The 23,903-nt window shown below is 38.6% G+C and overlaps 1 protein-coding gene across 1 annotated transcript in view; it reads right to left on the bottom strand.

The window, feature by feature from the left end:
- Nucleotides 1-2,093: 2,093 nt before the first annotated feature.
- Nucleotides 2,094-23,903, bottom strand: part of LOC126178791 (DDB1- and CUL4-associated factor 1) — a 258,124-nt gene continuing 236,314 nt past the window's right edge. The window contains exons 27-30 of the mRNA XM_049924559.1: nucleotides 15,494-15,692; nucleotides 13,369-13,535; nucleotides 3,071-3,155; nucleotides 2,094-2,810 (exon numbers count right to left, since the gene is read on the bottom strand). Of these exons, the coding sequence (XP_049780516.1) occupies nucleotides 2,596-2,810; nucleotides 3,071-3,155; nucleotides 13,369-13,535; nucleotides 15,494-15,692 (666 nt within the window). The 3' untranslated portion in view covers nucleotides 2,094-2,595. The remainder of the gene's footprint in view (nucleotides 2,811-3,070; nucleotides 3,156-13,368; nucleotides 13,536-15,493; nucleotides 15,693-23,903) is intronic.

The following is a 23,903-nucleotide window of genomic DNA, read 5'->3' as shown; positions in this document are numbered from 1 at the left end:
GGAATTAGATTAGGGGATGAAACACTAAAATTAGTAGGTTAGTCTTACCATTTGTGCAGCAAAATAAAGTTAAAGACCGAAGCAGAAAGGACATAAAATGCAGTCTGGCTATAGCAAGAAAGCATTACTGAAATAAATGATTTTGTTAACATCTATTTCTCTGGAGTGCAGCCTCGCATGAAAGTGAAATGTGGATAAGTATTTCAAACAAGAGAAGAATAGTAGCTTTTGGAATGTGGTGGAACTGTAGGAGAATGCTGCAGATTAGATTGATAGATTGTGTAACTGAGAATGTGGTACTGAATCAAACTGGGAAGAAAAGATATCTATAGCACTTCTTGATTAAAAGAAGGGATCGGCTGGCAGGGCACATTCTGATTCATCACGAAATTGCCAATCTGCAATTAGAGGAAGTATTGGGGGAGGGTAAAAACTTTACAGATAGGCCCAGGGATGAATACAGTAATCAAGTTCCAATTGATGTAGGTTGTAATAGTTATTCAGAGATAAAGAGGCTTGTACAGGCTCAACTAGTGTGGAGAGCTGTACCCAAACCAGGCCTTTGACTGGGACCAACCAAAAACAATGAGCACCACCAGGAAGGAGCACTTTCCTCTGGATGTATGATCAGTAAACCAGAAAACATCATCTTCATGGAAATACGACAGAAATTCTAGAACAGTAATACTGACTCTAGGTGAATTAAGGAAATTGATAAAAACATGAGGGAATTACAAAATAACAATAATAGGTTTAAAAAAACAAAACACAAAATCAAAAAGCTTTCAAATAACAGCAGACTGCAAACAGATAATTGAAATGATGATTACAGACAAAGAAAGGAATTTGACATCCAGGAGACTGAAGTAGTATTATGCCAAAAGGATACTTAACAACCCTCTTCATAAAATTGATTACAGTGGTCCCAAGTAGTACACAAAATGTAAATAAGCAAATACTCTAATAATTTTTATGCGACGACTCTTTCAAAAATGGATATAAACAAATCAAATAACATACTGATTACAGCTCTAGAAACTTGTCAGTCTATTTCATGCTTGTACTGAAGTTTTTTGTGGCATTACAGATGAGGCATACTGTTCCTTAGGCGGTATCTGTACTGTGGATGAAATTAAGTTTGAAAGTATTATTTTGCCCCAATTGACTTAAAACAGATATACAATAATATATTATGAATTATGCACAGCTGTCTTGAGTCAACAAATAAACAAATCTGCACAGAATTCAAACTTAAATGGCTTTTATTATTTCTTAATCATTCTTTCTTTTTAGGGAATACCTGAAAGCAGCTCACAATGTAACAAATCAATAAAGCTTCCTCTTCTCTGATGAAGGATCAAACTTTATTAAGAACATTTCATAATTGTTTGTCAGAGATAATAATTCACACGCCCAGGCTTTGATGTGTTGATCAATAACTAGTATTTTAGTTCTTGTATTTCTGAAATTGCATTGGATGAATACAAGTGCTCCTATGGATTTAGTTGCTGCAATGCTCCTTGAAGTTGTATCACAATGCACATGACCTGGATGACAAGCATTTATGCTGACTTCCTGCTCCAGTTGTTCTCTTAACGGCACAACATAAGTGAACCATGATATTGAATTTTCATTTTTTCAAGGATTCTAACAGTTTTTACAACTTCATAGTCCAAAGCCAAATTACAGAATGCTGTTCTTGGTCAGCATATGTCTCAATTGGAGCAGCTATATTCGTACAGTGGCAACATTTGTAAATCTTCACCCTACTGCCACCTACAATATTTAATGCTAATTTTTGGTATTATGCTGTAATATTTCATATAATAAATAAAAAAATATTTGTTTGACTTTCCACTCAACATAGAGGAGTAGGTGGTAAGACCCTATAATAAAATTTAATAAATGTAAAAGCCCTTCCAGGAAATCATTATTGAACTTAACTAAGGAATTTCTTTGTTTCACAACTATTTTCATTTTTACAGGCATCACTGTTGGCAGTAACAAATTAAGGCACACCTTTACATCAGACAGGAGGAAAGGTGATTAAAAGTCTCCAGCATTAATTGCCTTTATGTTTAAAAATGACCAAATTGTATGAAAAACATAAATATAATATTTGAAATAAAATGTATTACAAATGGGCGTTACAATCAAACACAAATGGCATCATTTCACACCTGAAGGCATGATATAACATGCCACATTTTTACATTGTAGATTCAGTACAACATTCCTAAATACAGGAACATGATCATTGTCTTATGTACAGTTCTGGTTTTAAGGTTCTAGCTGTACTGGCAATGTCTAAAATAATACCTTAATGGTCACAAAAATCTCAATTTTTACATGTCAGTAACATTTAATACGTCTTGAATACTCTCATATCCCAGACCTGTCCAACATAATTTCTAAAGTAATCCACAGACAACTTTTTGCTGTATCATTGCATTTCACAACACAATGTGTTACAAAAAAGTCATTCCAACCAGTCTTCACTTGTCATATTCAATCCACGATCGTTTAGGGCACTTTATTCACAAATTGCATTGAAATTTCATTTCACTAAAAAATAAGTATTTTTATACACAATCATCACGGGAACCATATTTCGTCAAGGTCATCAGTATCTGGACTATCTGAAAGTGTGAGGATTAGTTCGTCATCTGAATCACTTGCTCCACCCTCAGCATTGTTCTCATTTCCATTGTCACCATCATTTCCATTGTTCTCACCTGCCCCTCCTGCTGGTGCTGCGCCACCACCACCCCCTCCATTGCCCCCACCACCTCCTGCTGCACCTCCATTTCCTTAGACAAAGAGAACAAAACATTTAAATGAATTGAATTGCAGTATGGAGAGCATGGAGTACTGTTTATCTGTAAATGAATTCTACATAGGTATGTGGGAAAAGTTTCAGTTAGGGAGATTTCAAATGGACACAGTTTAATGAACTGCTTAACTCATAATGTTGTAACTCGCCAGTACTTAGCTCACATGATTAACACACTGTTTCTGCAATATTCAACAGAACTGTTTTACTAATAAGAGGAAAAGTGTACAGTCTTACCATCCTGCTGCTCATCATCAGAACCTGACTGTGATGCCGAGCCATCATCACTGCCATCTAACTCATCTTCCTCCTCTTCTTCCTCCTGTAATAGAATGAGGATACTCACACCATTAGAACTACGTGTACTGTAATTATTAAAATACTTTAGCGGCAAGAGATAAAATTAACTTAAGTACTTTAATGACAGTTTACTTAAACAAACACTTAATTACACAAAAATAAAATTAAATATATAGTAGAGCCCTGTTAATCTGAACTAATTGGGACCGGACTTCGTTCAGATTACCAATTTTTTTCGGATTAGCCAGAATTATGGTGACGAGTTTCTAGAATGAAGTACACCAAGCAGATAAGTAGGTACACCACAGTAACAAATGGGAACAAATGTGGGAACGATGACTCACTTTCACTCCCTGCCCTTGTTGTTGTGCATTGTTGACACATTTGCAGTGTTTGAGGTCAGTGCACTGCCAGTTGGCTTGCAAAGTGCTTGGTTATGTTAGTTACTGATCACTGGCACAGTTGTATTGTATTCGTTCAGGTGTAGTGGTGTACGTATTTTCATCATGAGTAAACGGAAACATACAACGTTAACTCTCAAAGAAAAACTGAATGCTTTGAGGCAGATAGACAATTGTGAAAATGTATCTAAATTGGCAACAGAACAGGGTGTTGGTAAAGCAACCATTTGTGATTGGAAAAATAACCGAATGAAGCTTGAACAGTCCTGTGCAACGTCTTCGGGAAAAACCCTAAAAATTCGGTAGACTTTGAAACAGTCCCAGTACGATAAAGTGGATGAAGTTCTTTTCCTTTGGTTTACGCATGAAAGAGAAAGGGGAACTCCTTTGAGTGGAGCACTGGTTCAGGAAAAGGCTTTTACCTGAACAAGTTAATGAATGGTGATGAGCCTTTCAGTGCGAGTACAGGTTGGTTGGACAGATTCAAAAAATGTCATGGAATCTGTCAGCTAACAATTACTGGAGAGGAGCTTTCTTCTGACCGTGATGCAGTGAAGGAATACTTGGGTGAGTTTGAAAAAATGATAAGAGAGGGAAATTATTCTCCCCAACAAATTTATAACGCTGATGAGGCTAGCCTTAATTTTAGGGCACTGCCAACAAAAAGCCTGGCATCAAAAGCAAAAGACTATGCTCCTGGTTTTAAAATGTGCAAAGATTGTGTGACTTTATTACCGTGCAGCAACGCTCCTGGTAATCACAAGCTGCCTTTAATGCTGACTGGCAAATCTACTAGGCCCAGAGCTTTTAAAAACTGCAACATGAAGTCCCTGCCCATATATTATTGCAATCAGAAAAAAACATGGATGGATGGTAAGTTGTTCAAAGAATGGTTTCACAGTCAGTTTGTTCCCTCTGTTATATGGTTTTCTAAGGAGACTCATTTGTCTCCCTGTGCAATCCTTTTGATTGATAACGCGCCATCTCACCCTAGCACTTCAGGAATTATGTGATATAGAAATTGTGGCGAAGTTTTTGCCGCTGAATGTTACACCACTTCCAGCCGATGGACCAGGGCGTACTGCAAACATTAAAACTGATTTACAGAAAACAATTTTTAAGAACGGTGATCCAAGATTATAGCATTCCTTTAGTGGACAAAACAAAAAAGACCAATGTGAAGGATGTTATTTATTGGGCTGCTGAGACATGGCAGAATATTTCAGAAAATACTCTTGAGAAAATTGTGGAGAAAACTGTGGACATATCTTGAATTTCAGGACAATATAGTCGAAAATGACAAGGAAAATCTACTACAAATCATACAGACAATCCCTGGATGTGAAGAAGCTAGTGAAGGTGACGTAGATGGTTGGATGGCAGCGGATGGGGCATGTGTGGAGAACCTTACTGACACTGATTTAGTTGCTGCTGTGACTCAAGACCAGGCAGAAGTGGACTGCTGTGACAGAAGTGACAATGAGCCTGAAAGTGACAAATAAGGGCTGGTGCTGCACAGTGACACAGCAGAAGCCCTTGACCTCACGCTACGTTATTTGGAGCAACAGCCCACTGCTACACCTGCTGATTTTATGTTTATGAGACGATGGCACAACTATGTGGCATATAACAGACTGTCTTCATTACACCAAAAAACAATGACTGAGGTTTTTTCATCTAATAAGTAGGGATAAAATGTCTGCTGTATTTTAGTAAGTTTGACAGCTTTTCTTTCATTGTTATGCATTGTTTAAACCTAACGTTTTCTTGCAAATTTTTCTAATACACATTTACTGTACTGTGTAAATTAAAATAGTGTGTATGTACAGCAGTTTACCACACAGTTTTCCATACTTAGACTAACATTTTTCATGTTCGGATTAACCGAACGTTCAGATTACCGGGGTTCGGATTAGTGGGACTCTGCTGTACTCTTAACTACTAATAATTATCCAAAATATAGTAATTAGCATCAGGTAAAGTAAAAGCACTTGTGGAAGCAACTGTAGTCATCTCAATCTTATTGTCATAATAAGGACTAAAGTCCAACCCTCGAATATTTGCAGTTTGGGGATTGCGTTGTTGCCGGTTCCGAGCAACAGTGTCGGTACACCTAAGCACGTTCTTAGTGCTGCATGGACATATGTATCCAACAATTTACATCTCTTGCTTGAAGGTTTTGCTCACCACCACCATCAGCCGTGACAACTCACAACAAATGGAATAAAAATTCATTAAATAACAAGCTACAATCGCATTTAATGCTCAACATGACTGTCGCTAAGAATTCAGTAGACTGCAAAACAATTTACTCCACCCTGTCAATACTAAAATGTGGATCTTACAAAGGCTCTTAACAGACTGTTCTGCCCACTTCAATTTTCTTTCTGCTAATGGCATTTGGAGGTCAGCACCTGGACTTCAGTTTCCTAAAGCAGTACAACATAATTAATTAATTAGTAAAAAATTAACAAATTTAAAAAGCCACCTTCAAATATTACAAGATTTCCGAGTACTGTTAGGTACAATATATAGTCACAGTCACCAATAGCTGTGTGAAGCATTAAAGATTCGCAATTGAGAAGTTGCTAGTTCAATTCTTGTTAGCAGTAATTTTTTTTCCACTTTTATTTCAGTTCTATATTTATTAACAAAATATGATATTTGTTAATTCTTAATTAGCATTTTTATTCATTAATAAATGAAAAGAAGTTACTATTAGTGATATTAGAATAAAGAAACATCACAATTACAAAACCTATTTGCTCAAAAGACTTTTAAAAATTATGCATTTGTCTACCAAAGACTATGTTAATAGGCTCGGAAATGTTCTGTAGTTAATGGTGCTAGAAAACCCAATCTTTTAAATGATGATTTTGTCAAGTTTTTATTTTTGAGAATTGCATCATACTGCTTTAGAGAAACTGGTGTCCGGGCATGGAGCTCCAAACCCTGTAAGTATGAAGAAAACTGAAGGCTGCCGGCAGGATTTACAAACAGATTTTGCACATATTAAATACTGCAAGTCGCACAATGAAAGAAGTTTATCCTGTTTTGCTTAGAACACAAACGAGCCATATGTAAGTAAAACTGTAACAGTTCACAGAGTGATGATGACGACAAACCCACTTCAAAAAGAAGAGGACATGAAATCTTCAGACAAATCGTTATTGTACTTCATATTGGACTGTTGCCAACTACATGTCTTAAGTGGGTGTACACAGAAGCTGCATTAGGAAGTGAATGTTTGCAATAGCAGCAACACAAATATCATACTCGGGAAGGGTAATTTCAGAACAAATGTTTCACTTTGCAGCAGAGTGTATCGTAGTGTTACCTTATCCTCGGGGTTCTGCCGTGAAAAATATAAAATAGAAAATCTGATTGATGTCTTGAATTTTGGTGGTTTCAGTTACGGATAAGGCGGACTTATTATTGATTGAGATCGTGCTGCAATTTGACCGTGCATGGCAGACCGGGTCGGCAACACTACAAAAAGCGACTGTACGGAAATAGCATCAGAAAACTAATTGAAATTTACCTTATAATCTTGTTAGATACGCAGTATTAATTACAATATAGTCTTCATGGCTGTCCTCCTAATTTCTCTTGTAGGACGACCCGTCTTTCACTTTTCTCCGTCTGTTGAAAAACTTCTTCAAGTTGACACTGTCATGATCAATTTACAAATTTGGCGATAACCACCTCGAATCACTATTGAAACAACCTCGCTTTGTAATGTAATTTTAATTTCCACCCAAAAAGCACATTCAACACATCGCCGAAAAATACACGTCTTTCATATGAAGACAAGAGAGAGAGTGTCCATCAATTACTTGTTAAAAAACAAAAAACCTACGCAAAAGTAAAAAGACGAACAAAATTATTTATAAAAATCGGTCACTGGCGCAGCGCTCTTCTGCGTGCGCGATCGTAAATTATATCTTTGTATTGGCGGAGGCACGGAAGTCAAAGTACCATTACAGTATGTTTGGTTTCGGTACAGCACACAGTTTTCATTTGCCAAAATAAGCTCAGCCTGCACTCCATAGTGAGAATGATTAATGTATAAGTAAGTAAATTGGCCTTTACATATGTCTGCTTGTGTGTGTGTGTGTGTGTGTGTGTGTGTGTGTGTGTGTGTGTGCGCGCGCATGCGTGTGTGCGCGCGCAAGAGAGAGAGAGAGAGAGAGAGTGTGTATACCTGTCCTTTTTCCCCCCTAAGGTAAGTCTTTCCGCTCCCAGGATTGGAATGACTCCTTACCCCCTCCCTTAAAACCCACATCCTTTCGTCTTTTCCTCTCCTTCCCTCTTTCCTGATGAAGCAACCTTGGGTTGCGAAAGCTTGAATTTTGTGTGTGTGTGTGTGTGTGTGTGTGTGTGTGTGTGTTTGTTAGTGTCTCTATCAACATACCAACACTTTCGTTTGGTAAGTTACATCATCTTCGTTTTTAGATTTAAGTAAAAGAGAAAGGTTGATTAGAGAGAGGTGAAAAATTTATATCTACAACCATTCTTCAGAATAATCAACCCCCAAAATATTATGTGTATTCCATCTTCATAGATATTACTATATAAATAAAAATGGGGTGAGGTGTGACAGGGTAGGAAGGTTGTGAGATGTTCCTGAGGTTAGAGACAAAATGGTGAGTAGACATAGGAGGAAGGCATGTTATGGTGATGGTCTTTTATGGGTACCACCCTGTAATGTGCTTTACATGAGTTATTAAAACTGAACACCTTAAGCAGCGTGGCTAACTGAAAATTTGAACCCCACTCATTTTTAAAGTCATTCAACAAACACTTTGTTGTACTATCTTTCTTGGTGAATGTTACTGAACTTAAAAAGAAAAAAAGGTGGATGATCCACGGTTATATAATTTAAAATTTTGATTTTTTGGATGGTACAATTTTTACGCAATCAGTGCAATGAAATGTGAAATGTGCTGGTGGATAATTCTTATATTAAGATGATTCAAGATGATTTCCATTTCTTGGTCAAACTGAAGATGAATTTTCAAAGTCCCAAATATAACATTAAAATATAAGACTTTAGGATATAAGAGATTGCTGATAGGCAAGGCATATTAATTGTGGACTTTTACTGTTATCATTATAATGGCTCCACAAATTTCTAAGCAAATCATAGATGTGAATGCTGCCAGCAACGGGAAAATATATGTCCAATATTTGACTTCTCAGTCTGGTACTGACAAGAGTGTTTAATTTAGTCAAAACAGCACTGACCATTACTTAATGGTATTTACTTTCAAAGGTAAATAACCTAGAAAAACTTTCAATATGAATTTCATGAGATAGACAGACAGAATAAATTATGACAGAAAGAAGTAGAGGTATGGAGGACACAAATGTGAACTCAGTACATTACGAGCTCTTTTTCCAAAGTTGAACTATCTGTGAAAGATGAGGTTCAGAACCCTTAACATCCTTTTAAAGCTCCTGTGAAATAACAACTTAACTTGAACAATTAGAAGTGCACAAACAATAATTCCACAGATGAAAATCTAAGACTTAATTGTTGATGGCGACACTTCCAGTTATTTGTTGGTCAGCTACAACTGAAGTATGGGGGTTGTGCATTTCTAACAGCAATTGAAGTGCAGTTGATGGATACTGCAAACAGAATAACACTTCAAACAGCCTCATGATGACATGGTATGAGTCTTGTAGCAGTTAGTTTAAAACAGTTGGTAACAATGCAATTTCATAATGAAAATTTGAAATGTATTTGCAACAGAAAAATGTACAAGTAAAGTTCATTAATTTCAATTCAGCTGCTCTTGTTCACAAGTAACTATCTACCCTGAGTAACAACCTACATTGCAAACTGGGATACAGTGTGCGGAGGGAGATAACTGACAAAATTAACTCAAATAACTACACCATTCACCTTTTGGAAACTGTAGTAGTTCTTAATTTCTGGGCTTGCTGGGAAAAATCATAGAAACTGCTAGTGTCACATAAGGCAGAACAACAACAACAACAATAATAATAAATCAAGCAAACCACACAAGATAGCACACAAAGTGCTAAAATATATATTGTTAAAAGACAGACATGAACTGTATCTTCCACAAAGTGGAAGATACTTCCAAATTACTCTACTGATAGAGCTCTTCATTCCAAAGTTCACACTGTTATAAGATGAGGCTTCTTCCCCAAATTTGTCTTTTTTTTTTTTTTTTTTTTTAAAAAAAAAAAAAAGGTCGTCTTATATTCATAGATTAAACTGTTGCTGCTGTGGTCAACATTTTAACATTTAGAGTAAATGGGGGTCACCTTACATTTAGAGATGAAGCTTCAGCTACTGAGGTTACGTGCAGATTTATTTTGAAGAATTTGGTAGGTTGGGGATGGCCAAATCATACTCTCATTTGAACAAGCTCAAGATTTCCCGATATGCTGAAGCACTTGATACAGTATAAATGTTGCTCGAAAAATCACATGACGTTTGACTCAAGTGGCATTAGTGTAAGGGATATGCAAGAAATTATGAACTAGCCACTAAGGAGAAATAGCATTAAGTTCTATCACCTTATAAATCTGAACATGTTTGCAATGAAAGTTCTCATACATATATGGATACTTTATACAAACACTAACTCTGCTTTTTAAAGGAAGGTAACATTCCAAAGCTAAAATATCCTTCAAAAAAACATTACTTCCTTCTGAATACACATCAATATTTCATTTGGTTATGAGAGACTGTAATGATTTACTGAGTGCATTGCAAATGACAAATTTAGTTACTGTTCACATATATTGAGGTGACAAAAGTCATGGGATATGTCCTAATATTGTGTCAGACCACCTTTATTCTGGCATAGTGCAGCAACTGGCATGAACTCAAGTCACTACATGCCACTGCAGAAATAGTGAGCTCTGCTGCCCCTATAGCCACACACAATTGCGGAAGTGTTGCTGGTGCAGGATTTTGTGCACGAACTGACATCTCGATTACGTCCCGTAAATGTTAAAGGTGTGACCAAATTATTCCATCGAATTGTCCAGAATGTTCTTCAAACCAGTCTCAAACAATAGTGGCTTGGTGACATGTTTGGTAACATGAAGTCCATGCTTGGCTGCATATGGCGATTTCCAGTCAATATTTGGTTTAATTGGACCAGAGGACCCAGTACCTGAAATTCCATCTAAACACAGCCCACACCATTATGAAGCTACCACCAGCTTGCACAGTGCCTCATTGACAACCTGGGTCCATGGCTTCATGGGGCTGGCGGTTGGCGCCACTCTCAAACCTTATCATCAGTTCTCACAACTGAAATTGGGACTCATGTAACCAGGCCACGGTTTGCAGTCATCTAGCGTCCAACCGACATGGTCGCAATCCCAGGAGAGGCATTGCAGGCGATATCGTGCTTTTAGCAAAGGCACTTATGTCATTCATCTGCTGCCATAGCCCGTTAACACCAAATTTTGCTGCACTGTCCCTACAGATACATTCGCCATACGTCCTCCATTGATCTATGCAGTTATTTCATGCAGTGTTACTTGTCTGTTAGCACTGAGAGCTCTATGCAGATGCTGTTGCTCTTGCTTGTTAAGTGAAGGACGTTGGCCACTGTAATGTCCATGGTGAGAGGTAATGCCTGAAATTTGGTATTATCGTCACACTTTTGACACTGTGGCTCTTGAAACCACAAACGCACTGCCCTTTCATACCTTGTGTACATCATAGTACAACTATCTGTATATGTCCATATTGCAATCCCATGACTTTTGTCACCTCAGTGTATTTGAATACCGGGTAAAAATGTTACCAACTTTTAATCAGTTTTAGAACATGGTGACACTCAGATGACACAAGAAAGAAAATTAATCCAGAATGAAATGTCTAACAAACGAAAATCATACTAAACTGACTGTAATTGTTATTGTAGGAATAAACTACAGCAACAAGACCAAGACAGTACAGCAGATGTCAGGAGATCCTAGGACGAGCAAAAGTACGAGAATAGGACTGAATTGTGTTGTGATCTCTTATTTAAGTATTTGTTGCTGTTGCTACATAAGACTTGCAACCCAGAAGATATTGCAGTCTGTATTTCACAGCTGCTCAAGCATAGCACCACAGAAAAGGTTGGAGGGGGAACAGTGATACCAGGTTGGCTGAGAAGTGCAGAGACAGGTGTAGTGGGTGGGCAGCAAATTATGTCGTGTTGGTCACATATGGGAGTCTGTATTCTGTACTCTGGCTTCTTGTGAATATCTGCAACATATAAACTGCAGTTTGCCTGAATCCATTTAGTAGCTGAAATTGAACTGAGTTTAATTTTGGACAAATACTCAACACTAGTGTTCATTTCTGCAAGAGGCAGTAAAAGTCTAAATGGGGTCAGTGGTGTACTTACATGTTTTGTGCTGCAATGTTGTTGACACTCACTGTGATGTATGATGGGAACTAAATGGGGTGCGTCAACCGCTGGTTCTTCGCACCCAATGAGAGAGTGGTGGTCAGACAATATGTTCAGAGTGAGAGACATTGTAATATCCTCACATTAGTGCAGAAGTGAAATCTGGTATGTATTTGGGAGCTGGACACCAACAACGGTGCTCTCAGGTCCCACTGTAACCACAGCTTCGGAAATCAAAACGTATTTGGGAGAAACAGCAGGTATTTGTGACAATGAAGATATAAATTTCACAGTTGTGCATTTAGGATGATGATGATGATGATGATGATGACGATGATGATGACAATGACGACGATGACGATTATGATTATTATTAAAAGTAGTGATACCACAAATGACAGGGTTAGTAAGCAAAAAGGGTAGAAAAGAAAATGGCCTACAAATTAATTCAGACCTTTCTTTTTATTTGTTTTTTTTTTCTCCTTGTATTATCAAAATGTAGACAATTAATAAATGATACAAGTATTTAGGAAGATACTTTATGCCAATAAAACAGTTTGTAATTTTGATTAGTCAGAATATATTAAAAATAAATTTTTCTCAAGGACCTTGTTAAAATAAAGAGGGTTATCTTACATTCAGAACCATTTTGTACTCAGGTAAATGCAGTACACAGGAAAGCCTACCACAGTGTGTGTGGCATATTTTAGACATCATCTAACAGCACTAATGGCCAGTAATTTCAGTAAGTATAGGGAGAACTTTGTTACACAATACTACCATTCTCTTATTATTTTCTAGTTCTTATTAAAGTATTTTAAAATGATGTTTACAAAACAATGTTAAATGATCTTGGAAAAGTATGAAGATGTTATTTTGTAGTGATTAAATATAGTACGTAATGTGTTACTTCAATGAGACTACATCTTTGGAGAATGTTTAACAAATATTCCAGCAAGTGCAGTGAAAACAGTGGAGATAAGGTGTTCAAAAGTGTAATTATCTGTTTCTCACGAAAGGTGTGGAAAAGTAATAGCTGGAGGGTGTGGGGGCACCTTAATGCTCCTGTTGTTCTATGTGTAACAAGAATGGTCCACATTGATACCTGTCTTCAGTACATCTCTCTACAGTGAATTCCTATTTCCCTGCAAACCTTTCTACACCTATTTCCTAGTGCATGCACAAGAGCATGGGTTTCGAAACAGGTAAGGGGAATTATGTAAATCCTATTAAATGTCAATGTGGAGTTGACAAATGAATAAACAAACATTCAAGTAGGTATCTTGATAGTGCTGATCACATATTTTCTTAACAAATTATAGAACCAGTAACGTATCTCCAGATATTTCAAACTGAAATTAAAAAATAAAATAAGAATGTGAACTAAGACTTTATGTGAACCAGAAATTCATTAATTTTCACAAAAAGATTAACTTACCACATTTGCAGCTTCATCTTCATCATCTCTTCTTCGGCCCACATCATACACTCTTACAAATGACTCCTCCACGGAGTCTAGGACACCTTGGTTTTCAACAATTGCGATCTGGCTTCCACTTTTGTTGCAGGCCAAGTCATACACATTCTTTTTTACATCAATTGTTGCTTTAAAGAGAAAAAATTTAGTTAATACAGTACTGGAAAATTCTGTTTGGAATACAGATCCCGAGACTGTATAATCTTAAGGGCAAAACAGTATAGGCTAGAAGAGAGAGAAACCATTAGAAAACAAGATAGGGATATGGAAACTCAGAAAGCTCTCTCGGGTGTGGGCAAGGGTAGTGACACATTGCCATTAGCGAAAATGGATGTGACGATCGGGAGGGGGGAAGGTGTGGTAAAGATTAGAGGGAGATTTGAACCTCTGAGGAAATGGTGAGGAGGAGCTAGAGACTTGTGAATTACACTGCAGTGAGGTAATAGAATGAAGCAGTTGGGGTTATGAAGATTGAAGAAAGTGCACAAGGATTGGCAGAGTGAAATGTGTGATGCAGAGAGAGAGTTCCCTCATACAGAATTAACATTAGCTGGTGCTAGGAATAAGGATACCCACTGCACAGGCTGTGGAGCAGCCAGATGCCACCCAAGTAGGGCTCAGTGGCATATTCTACCACTGGCTGGTCAACTGTTTCCATGGTCACAAGGTACTGGTGTCAATTCACCCAGATATACAGTTGGTTGGTGGTCATTCTGGCAAGCTGCACAGAAGATCAGAGGAGCAGTTGTATGCTGCAGCTTCCATCACAACAAATGGACATGCCTCTGATGGTGCAGTATATGACAGTGACCAAAATGGAATGGGATAGGTCTTTCACATAGACATAACTCACGTGTCAATGGATGGGAAGTAGTAGTGGATGATGCTGCACCTCACTTCAGAGATCCACAGTACAATTACACGTGTGTGTGTGTGTGTGTGTGCGTGTGTGTGTGTGTGTGTGTGTGTGTGAGAGAGAGAGAGAGAGAGAGAGATTGTGAGGGGATGTGGGGGGAGGGGGACGGGAGAGGGGGAGGGGGGGGGGGGGCGAATCAAGTCCATTTGAGTATCTTAAACTACGAGTGTAATCCCAAAAGTAACGTCTCCTATGTTTTTATACATACATAGACCTGTTTATTTCTACAATGGTTTACATCAGTTTACAGCTTGAACATTTAGCTATTTTTTGACATAATCACCATTTCTGTCGATGCATTTTTGTAGACGCTGTGACAGTTTTTGCATGCCTATTTCATACCAGCTCGCCGTCACGCTGTTCAGAACGTTATGAACCTCTTCTTTCACCTCATCGTTGGAGCTGAATCACTTTCTGGCCAAATGTTCTTTTAACCTAGGGAACAGGGTGCCAAGTCAGGACTATTGGGTGGGTGGGTGATTATTTTCCACTGAAACTGTTGCAGGAGACCAACGGTTTGCCGAGCGATGTGTTGGCAAGCGTTGTCATGGAGAATGTGTATGCCCTTGCTCGACATTCCTCTTCTCCGGTTCTGAATTGCCCGTTTGAGTTTTTTCAGAGTCTCACAGTACCTGTCAGCATTAATTGTGGTCCCAGCGATTCAGCTCCGACAACAAGGCGACAGAAGAGGTTCATAACTTTCTGAACAGCATGGCGGTAGTAAGCTGTATGACATGGGCTTACAAAAACTGCCACAGCGTCTACAAAAATGCATCGACAGAAATGGTGATTATGTCAAAAAATAGATAAATGTTCAAGCTATAAACTGATGTAAACCATTTTAGAAATACACAGGTCTACGTACTTATAAAAAATAGGAGACCTTACTTTTGGGATTACCCTCATACATACAGAAAATCATATGATTCTGCTGCCAATTAACTTTAAAAAATGACATAGGTTCCTTATATCAGCATAGATTTACTTATAATCTGATTATCTTATAAAAAAGAACCCTCCAATAACAGCAGCTCAAAAAATAAAGACATTTGTTTCATAGCTGTGTCCTCAGATCTCAGGTTATATCTTTTGCTATCTTTTTCACTTGATGATGCCACACATCATAACAGATTTTAAAAAAGGTGACAAAATTAATGTTTTTATGCTTACCTATACACGAATAGTCAAATGCATCAAGAGTTTTAAACGATGAATCATATGGCAAGTCATCTTCTGTCTCTTGTTCAAGCAGGCGAGTATATATTATACTGCCATCTCTTGTGAAATTAATTTCACACTGATCGAGAACAGAGACAGTTCGTAATAAATGAAACGTTCGAAGATCCCAGACTTCTGTATTACAGACTACCTGTAACAGATGGGAAAAAAAGTTTGTTACTGATCAAACATATTTATTCACATTTACAGATGCCACTCTTACCAAAATGATGCTACCATCACATAAGTATTGAAAAACTAATACTTATCTATCAGCAGCTGACATGCACAAACAGAATTTGACAAATATTATCTTAGAGAACCAAAAGTTTCTTTATGCAGAGGCGATAAAATTATGTATTCTGGGATGGAGTAGGAAAGTCACACAGGATTGCAGGCCAATGTTGGCATGTCAAGGCAGCATGTAAGTTAACTGGATACCAGGCTACCAACAGATGAGAGTTCAAAACCCAAGATGATGCAAAGAAGGTAGCCAGCAACTTGCACATTAGAGAAGTGCTAACAAAATACAAAAATTGGTCAAGAGAGAGAAGAAGGAAAGAAAAAAGACAAATAGTGTGTAAGAGGCCTAACAAAGGTACAGAGAGCAGTAAAAGGGAAAACAATATAAGAGAGCAGTATAAGGGAAAGATGATCAGACGAATGAATAAATCAGGAAATATACAGTAGTGGCAACAATAAGGGAGATTAAAGTAAGTTAAGGTATGTAGAACAAGCGATATTTTGAGTTTAACACTCAGTTAACATAGAGGTAATTAAAGATAGAGGGGGCAAACTCAATTAGTCAAGAATATGTGAGACAGTTGCTTATGGCTTAACTGAGGGAACTATCACAGGATTTTCCTGACGTGATTTAGACAAACTCCTGAAAAAAACTAAATTAAGAAGAATGTATTTAAATACTACACCTACTGAATATGAGATGAGTTCATCTGTCATAAAATCCCTTCGTTGTGTGGAGCCACATCAGTGATTAGGACAAAGAACACACTGCAATGTAGGAATCATCCATCTGCTACGAGATACGGTCCTGGTGCAGGTATAAATAATCTAAATCACCCAAGAATGAAGAAATCAGCTAGGTGATTATTATAGTAACCAGGGGCATACAACAGTCATTTGCAGCTTTAAACAACTGGGGAACACACTTTGATCTTATACCTGAAATTTTCGGTGTAGAATAACAACATGTACAGAAATCTACAATGCTTTTGAACACTTACAGTCATCACCCAAAATAAAAGGAAGTCTCCACCAAAATCACAGACTGCCCTTTTAGAGTCAAACATCCAGTGTTCTGATATTCACAACCTAGAAGCAGTACATACCGTATTTACTCGAATCTAAGCCGCACTTTTTTTCCGGTTTTTGTAATCCAAAAAACCGCCTGCGGCTTAGAATCGAGTGCAAAGTAAGCGGAAGTTCTGAAATATGTTGGTAGGTGCCGCCACAATAACTTCTGCCATCGAATATATGTAGCGCTACACAGGCATGCTTTACAGGCAGAAAGATAAATGCTGGCGCCAAAACCTCTGCGTCAGTAAATAAATTTAAAAAAAAAAAAAAAGGTGGAAGACGAGCTTTTTTTCTCCGCCCCGAATTTCGACCACTGCATTTTCATACATTATCCAACGAAGTAAATACAAATTCCATATTGTTCATCTTCGAATGTAGCAGCTTTTCAATGTACTACGAAAATCCGACTGGCGTTTGCGATGTTTGTAAGTATGGCCAATTCTACGTTCTGATTTTTTTTTCTACCTGTGAGAAGAGATGGTTGCTAATGGGAACTTTTGTGAATTCTGAATCACGTGCAGTATTCTCTTCACCATAAGAATAATACGAATATAAACATTTTGCCATGTATTCTTTCGTGTTTGCTGCTATCTCATTTAAATCCTGTCTGCCTAATAAACTACAAAACTAGAGTGAGACAACACAAATGCGGAAGTATACACATATGTCATGTTCATATTCGTATTATTCTTAAGCCTAATAGTGATACAGTCAGAAATGAAGCACGGCAATTGACTAGATTTTTAAATATAAGATGACTAATTTCTGTGCAGAAAATCATGTACTAAAGAGGCGTCTGCAAAGATTTTCAAACGGAGAAAAATTTTCGCTAAACTCTCGTTCAGAACATCTTTTATCATACGCACTTTATTATTTGGTTCTTGTTGATCATTATCAAAGAAAGCAGCAGTGTAAATAACAACAAATAGCAGTCTCTTGCCATTTTTTCGCTACGGAGACAATTACTCTCTCTCTTTTTTTTTTTTTTTTTTTTATTGTAAGCAGCGGTAGCACGCACAAAAGCAAACCATGCCGCGAGCGGCAACAGGTTGTGAACATTCATTATCGGAATGCGACAAACAATGCATGACACAGTACAGTAATGCATTTTCAGCTTAGAGTGACGTAAACACCTATAAAAAAGAGAAGAAAAATAAGTAATCAATTCAAACCAGACGAAGCACGTGAAAAACGAAGGGTACCCGCATAAATAAGGACGGAGCGCCTGACGCATAGCAATGGCTACATGGTAAAGCTTAACTGCTAAGCTTACGGCTCGAACCAAACTACTGTAGCTGTATCGTCATTCATTCGACCTGAATTGTGTCTCATATTACAATGGACAAACTTTGTTTCGATTTGGAGGTGCGGCCTAAAACTTTTCTCTCCCCTTGAATTTCGAATCTCAAATTTCAGCTGCGGCTTAGATTCGGGAAATTATTTTTTCCTTTATTTCGAGTCTCATTTTTCAGGTGCGGCTGAGATTAGAGTGCGGCTTAGATTCGAGTAAATACGGTAGTGGTGGGTATTCACCCTTAAGAAGAAATCTAAGCCTTAGAAACAGTGCCTAGTTTGTAAGTAAGTTTGACTGAATCAGTGAATGAAAGGTGCTTTGCCACAGACAGGTTTAACTGACCCTAACTTCTGTCCCTTACTTCCAACCTCTCATCCTGCCATTAGTGCATCACACTGAATCTCAATAGTTAAGCAATGACTTGCAGGAAATCTCACATTTTATCACTGTTTCTTTTACTTTCAGATTTAGCTGCAAAATCAATCAGTCTGATTTACTGAATAAACACGAATCCTTGTGCACAATGGATGGACATCTTTCTCTGAATCTGTAAGGAAAGGAAGAAGGGAGTCCTAGAAATTTCTGGACTTGTCTGTCTACTGTGTACATATGAAGAAGGGCTATAAATAAACTCAGTTCATTGGTGTAGATGAGAATTTTCTTGATGTGGTGTCTTTTCATCTGATCTAATGTTCTCACAATAACATGCACTGTTAAGTGAACTTGATTAACAAATATTGAGAGCACATTTCATTTATGGCCATTAATGGGATCCCTCAATTTACACCAATCAATGCGAACAAAGACATGGTTGGGATGATAACCTAAAATTTGGAGAATCACAGACCTAAAATATTTTCTAGAGTATTATTAACCCCTCCCCATTCCCACATTGTGTTCAAGTCTAAATGAAGTCTAGATCTCTTCAACACCCAAGGTGGTAGGTATATGGTTCCATCCTTGCTTGAGAGTACCTGTACATAATACCACTCTGTCAAGGGTTGTTGGACTCCTACTAGTTTTGTTGCTAAAAAAAATTACAACTGGTGGAGGGTGAGAAATAATATGCAAGGCTGATGACTTGGGAAACAACAGGATATTATAGCCCTGGTGCCCCTTAACAAGATGTCATCTGAGTGCAAGAGATGGCTACCAGCTTAATTGCAGAAACTGTGGGTATGGTCAAATCTGAATGCTTGCAATGGTACTCTGAACTTCTCATAGTAAATAGTGGCAATACCTTTTGAGTATAATAGCGGAAATTAAGCATCCATAATCTGACAGGGGTTGCACACAACCTTTGCACAAATGCGTCAGATACATACTGTCAAGCTGGCTGAATCGTCGAAGGCAGCCTCACACACAGGTTGGAAGAACATTTCACTATTTGCAGTATTATACTCTAACTGATAGTGGTCATCAGGTCTGGAGTCACATGGGGGGAATCCTCAAGAAATTCTGTAATAACTTCTGATAACATATCTCCTAACTTCCACTATCACATGGAGACTCTTACTGCCCCTCTTGATGCATCCGGTGTGTACCAAACGAAGAAAACAGCTGCTTGGGTAGCAGAAAAAATGTGGAATGTACTAAGATTATTCAAGTTATTCTCAAATGAGAACTTACATCTTGGCAGATCAAAAAGAAAAATTATTAATCTTTAAGTAAACTACAGGATCATCCATAGAAAGGTTCCAGAATTAGTTACACTTACAGCAATAATAACAATAATGTCCACACAGTACTTGGAAGCAGAAAGCTGGCTGAAACCAGACGTGCATAACAGTGAATCCAAAATGTTGGTGGTGTATTTATTACTACACAGAAATCAATGATACCTAGTCAGCTTGTTATACTTTGAATGTGGAATAATTTGTGTAACGGTAAGCGCCAAAGGTGAGTCAAAAGTGGAAACTAGAAAAAGGAGCTGTGGTGGCAGAGAATTTTTGATGGAATTTGGAGAATATCGTGAAGCAAGTAAGTTTCCTGCTGACACTTTTGTTAACGGAGGAGGTAGGGGGAGGAATTTGTCAGCTGCACAATGGGAGACATATGATATAAACTGGTGCTGGGACATGAAGGAGATTGTTATGAATTACTTCAAGCAATGTCTTAGACCTTCTAGTACTGAACAGATCGAACCCTTCGGAGGGAATCGGCGACTATAAGGCTGTTACAGTGCCAATGACTGCAAGGGTTACAAGAAATGTCAAGGAAGATAGGACAGGAAAGAAATTGAAATATCTGACAAGCCAACATGAAATATTCAGCTCCAGGGAGGACGATACAGAGCACATGTGGATAAAATTCGAAAACAATGCACAATAGGCCTTATATCTATGTTGTTGTTGTGGTCTTCAGTCCTGAGACTGGTTTGATGCAGCTCTCCATGCTACTCTATCCTGTGCAAGCTTCTTCATCTCCCAGTACCTACTGCAACCTACATCCTTCTGAATCTGCTTAGTGTATTGATCTCGTGGTCTCCCTCTACGATTTTTACCCTCCACGCTGCCCTCCAATGCTAAATTTGTGATCCCTCGATGCCTCAGAAAATGTCCTACCAACCGATCCCTTCTTCTAGTCAAGTTGTGCCACAAACTTCTCTTCTTCCCAATCCTATTCAATACCTCCTCATTAGTTACGTGATCTACCCACCTTATCTTCAGCATTCTTCTGTAGCACCACATTTCGAAAGCTTCTATTCTCTTCTTGTCCAAACTAGTTATCGTCCATGTCTCACTTCCATACATGGCTACACTCCATACAAATACTTTCAGAAACGACTTCCTGACACCTAAATCTATATTCGATGTTAACAAATTTCTCTTCTTGAGAAACGCTTTCCTTGCCATTGCCAGTCTACATTTTATATCCTCTCTACTTCGACCATCATCGGTTATTTTACTCCCTAAATAGCAAAACTCCTTTACTACTTTAAGTGTCTCATTTCCTAATCTAATTCCCTCAGCATCACCCAACTTAATTTGACTACATTCCATTATCCTCGTTTTGCTTTTGTTGATGTTCATCTTATATCCTCCTTTCAAGACACTGTCCATTCCGTTCAACTGCTCTTCCAAGTCCTTTGCTGTCTCTGACAGAATTACAATGTCATCGGCGAACCTCAAAGTTTTTACTTCTTCTCCATGAATTTTAATACCTACTCCAAATTTTTCTTTTGTTTCCTTTACTGCTTGCTCAATATACAGATTGAATAACATCGGGGAGAGGCCACAACCCTGTCTCACTCCCTTCCCAACCACTGCTTCCCTTTCATGCCCCTCGACTCTTATAACTGCCATCTGGTTTCTGTACAAATTGTAAATAGCCTTTCGCTCCCTGTATTTTACCCCTGCCACCTTCAGAATTTGAAAGAGAGTATTCCAGTCAACATTGTCAAAAGCTTTCTCTAAGTCTACAAATGCTAGAAACGTAGGTTTGCCTTTTCTTAATCTTTCTTCCAAGATAAGTCGTAAGGTCAGTATTGCCTCACGTGTTCCAACATTTCTACGGAATCCAAACTGATCTTCCCCGAGGTCGGCTTCTACCAGTTTTTCCATTCGTCTGTAAAGAATTCGCGTTAGTATTTTGCAGCTGTGACTTATTAAACTGATAGTTCGGTAACTTTCACATCTGTCAACACCTGCTTTCTTTGGGATTGGAATTATTATATTCTTCTTAAAGTCTGAGGGTATTTCGCCTGTCTCATACATCGTGCTCACCAGATGGTAGAGTTTTGTCATGACTGGCTCTCCTGAGGCCATCAGTAGTTCTAATGGAATGTTGTCTACTCCCGGGGCCTTGTTTTGACTCAGGTCTTTCAGTGCTCTGTCAAACTCTTCACGCAGTATCTTATCTCCCATTTCATCTTCATCTACATCCTCTTCCATTTCCATAACATTGTCCTCAAGTACATCGCCCTTGTATAAACCCTCTATATACACCTTCCACCTTTCTGCTTTCCCTTCTTTGCTTAGAACTGGGTTGCCATTTGAGCTCTTGATATTCATACAAGTGGTTCTCTTCTCTCCAAAGGTCTCTTTAATTTTCCTGTAGGCAGTATCTATCTTACCCCTAGTGAGACAAGCCTCTACATCCTTACATTTGTCCACTAGCCATCCATGCTTAGCCATTTTGCACTTCCTGTCGATTTCATTTTTGAGACGTTTATATTCCTTTTTGCCTGCTTCATTTACTGCATTTTTATATTTTCTCCTTTCATCAATTAAATTCAATATTTCTTCTGTTACCCAAGGATTTCTATTAGCCCGCGTCTTTTTACCTACTTGATCGTCTGCTGCCTTCACCACTTCATCCCTCAGAGCTACCCATTCTTCTTCTACTGTATTTCTTTCCCCCATTCCTGTCAATTGTTCCCTAATGCTCTCCCTGAAACTCTCTACAACCTCTGGTTCTTTCAGTTTATCCAGGTCCCATCTCCTTAAATTCCCACCTTTTTGCAGTTTCTTCAGTTTCAATCTGCAGTTCATAACCAATAGATTGTGGTCAGAATCTACATCTGCCCCAGGAAATGTCTTACAATTTAATACCTGGTTCCTAAATCTCTGTCTTACCATTATATAATCTATCTGAAACCTGTCAGTATCTCCAGGCTTCTTCCATGTATATCTATATCTATATGTATATTTAAAAACAAAGATGATGTGACTTACCAAATGAAAGTGCTGGCAGGTCGACAGACACACAAACAAACACAAACATACACACAAAATCCAAGCTTTCGCAACCAACGGTTGCCTCGTCAGGAAAGAGGGAAGGAGAAGGAAAGACAAAAGGATATGGGTTTTAAGGGAGAGGGTAAGGAGTCATTCCAATCCCGGGAGCGGAAAGACTTACCTTAGGGGGAAAAAAGGACAGGTATACACTCGCACACACGCACATATCCATCCACACATACACAGACACAAGCAGACATTTGTAAAGGCAAAGAGTTTGGGCAGAGATGTCAGTCGGGACGGAAGTACAGAGGCAAAGATGATGTTGAAAGACAGGTGAGGTATGAGCGGCGGCAGATTGAAATTAGAAATTAGCGGAGATTGAGGCCTGGCGGATAGCGAGAAGAGAGGATATGCTGAAGGGCAAGTTCCCATCTCCGGAGTTCTGACAGGTTGGTGTTAGTGGGAAGTATCCAGATAACCCGGACGGTGTAACACTGTGCCAAGATGTGCTGGCCGTGCACCAAGGCATGTTTAGCCACAGGGTGATCCTCATTACCAACAAACACTGTCTGCCTGTGTCCATTCATGCGAATGGACAGTTTGTTGCTGGTCATTCCCACATAGAATGCATCACAGTGTAGGCAGGTCAGTTGGTAGATCACGTGGGTGCTTTCACACGTGGCTCTGCCTTTGATTGTGTACACCTTCCGGGTTACAGGACTGGAGTAGGTGGTGGTGGGAGGGTGCATAGGACAGGTTTTACACCGGGGGCGGTTACAAGGGTAGGAGCCAGAGGGTAGGGAAGGTGGTTTGGGGATTTCATAGGGATGAACCAAGAGGTTACGAAGGTTAGGTGGACGGCGGAAAGACACTCTTGGTGGAGTGGGGAGGATTTCATGAAGGATGGATCTCATTTCAGGGCAGGATTTGAGGAAGTTGTATCCCTGCTGGAGAGCCACATTCAGAATCTGATCCAGTCCCGGAAAGTATCCTGTCACAAGTGGGGCACTTTTGTGGTTCTTCTGTGGGAGGTTCTGGGTTTGAGAGGATGAGGAAGTGGCTCTGGTTA

Source organism: Schistocerca cancellata, chromosome 1 (assembly GCF_023864275.1).
Source record: "Schistocerca cancellata isolate TAMUIC-IGC-003103 chromosome 1, iqSchCanc2.1, whole genome shotgun sequence".
In the NCBI taxonomy this organism is placed as follows: Eukaryota; Metazoa; Arthropoda; class Insecta; order Orthoptera; family Acrididae; genus Schistocerca; species Schistocerca cancellata.
This window is presented reverse-complemented; position numbering and strand designations above follow the sequence as displayed.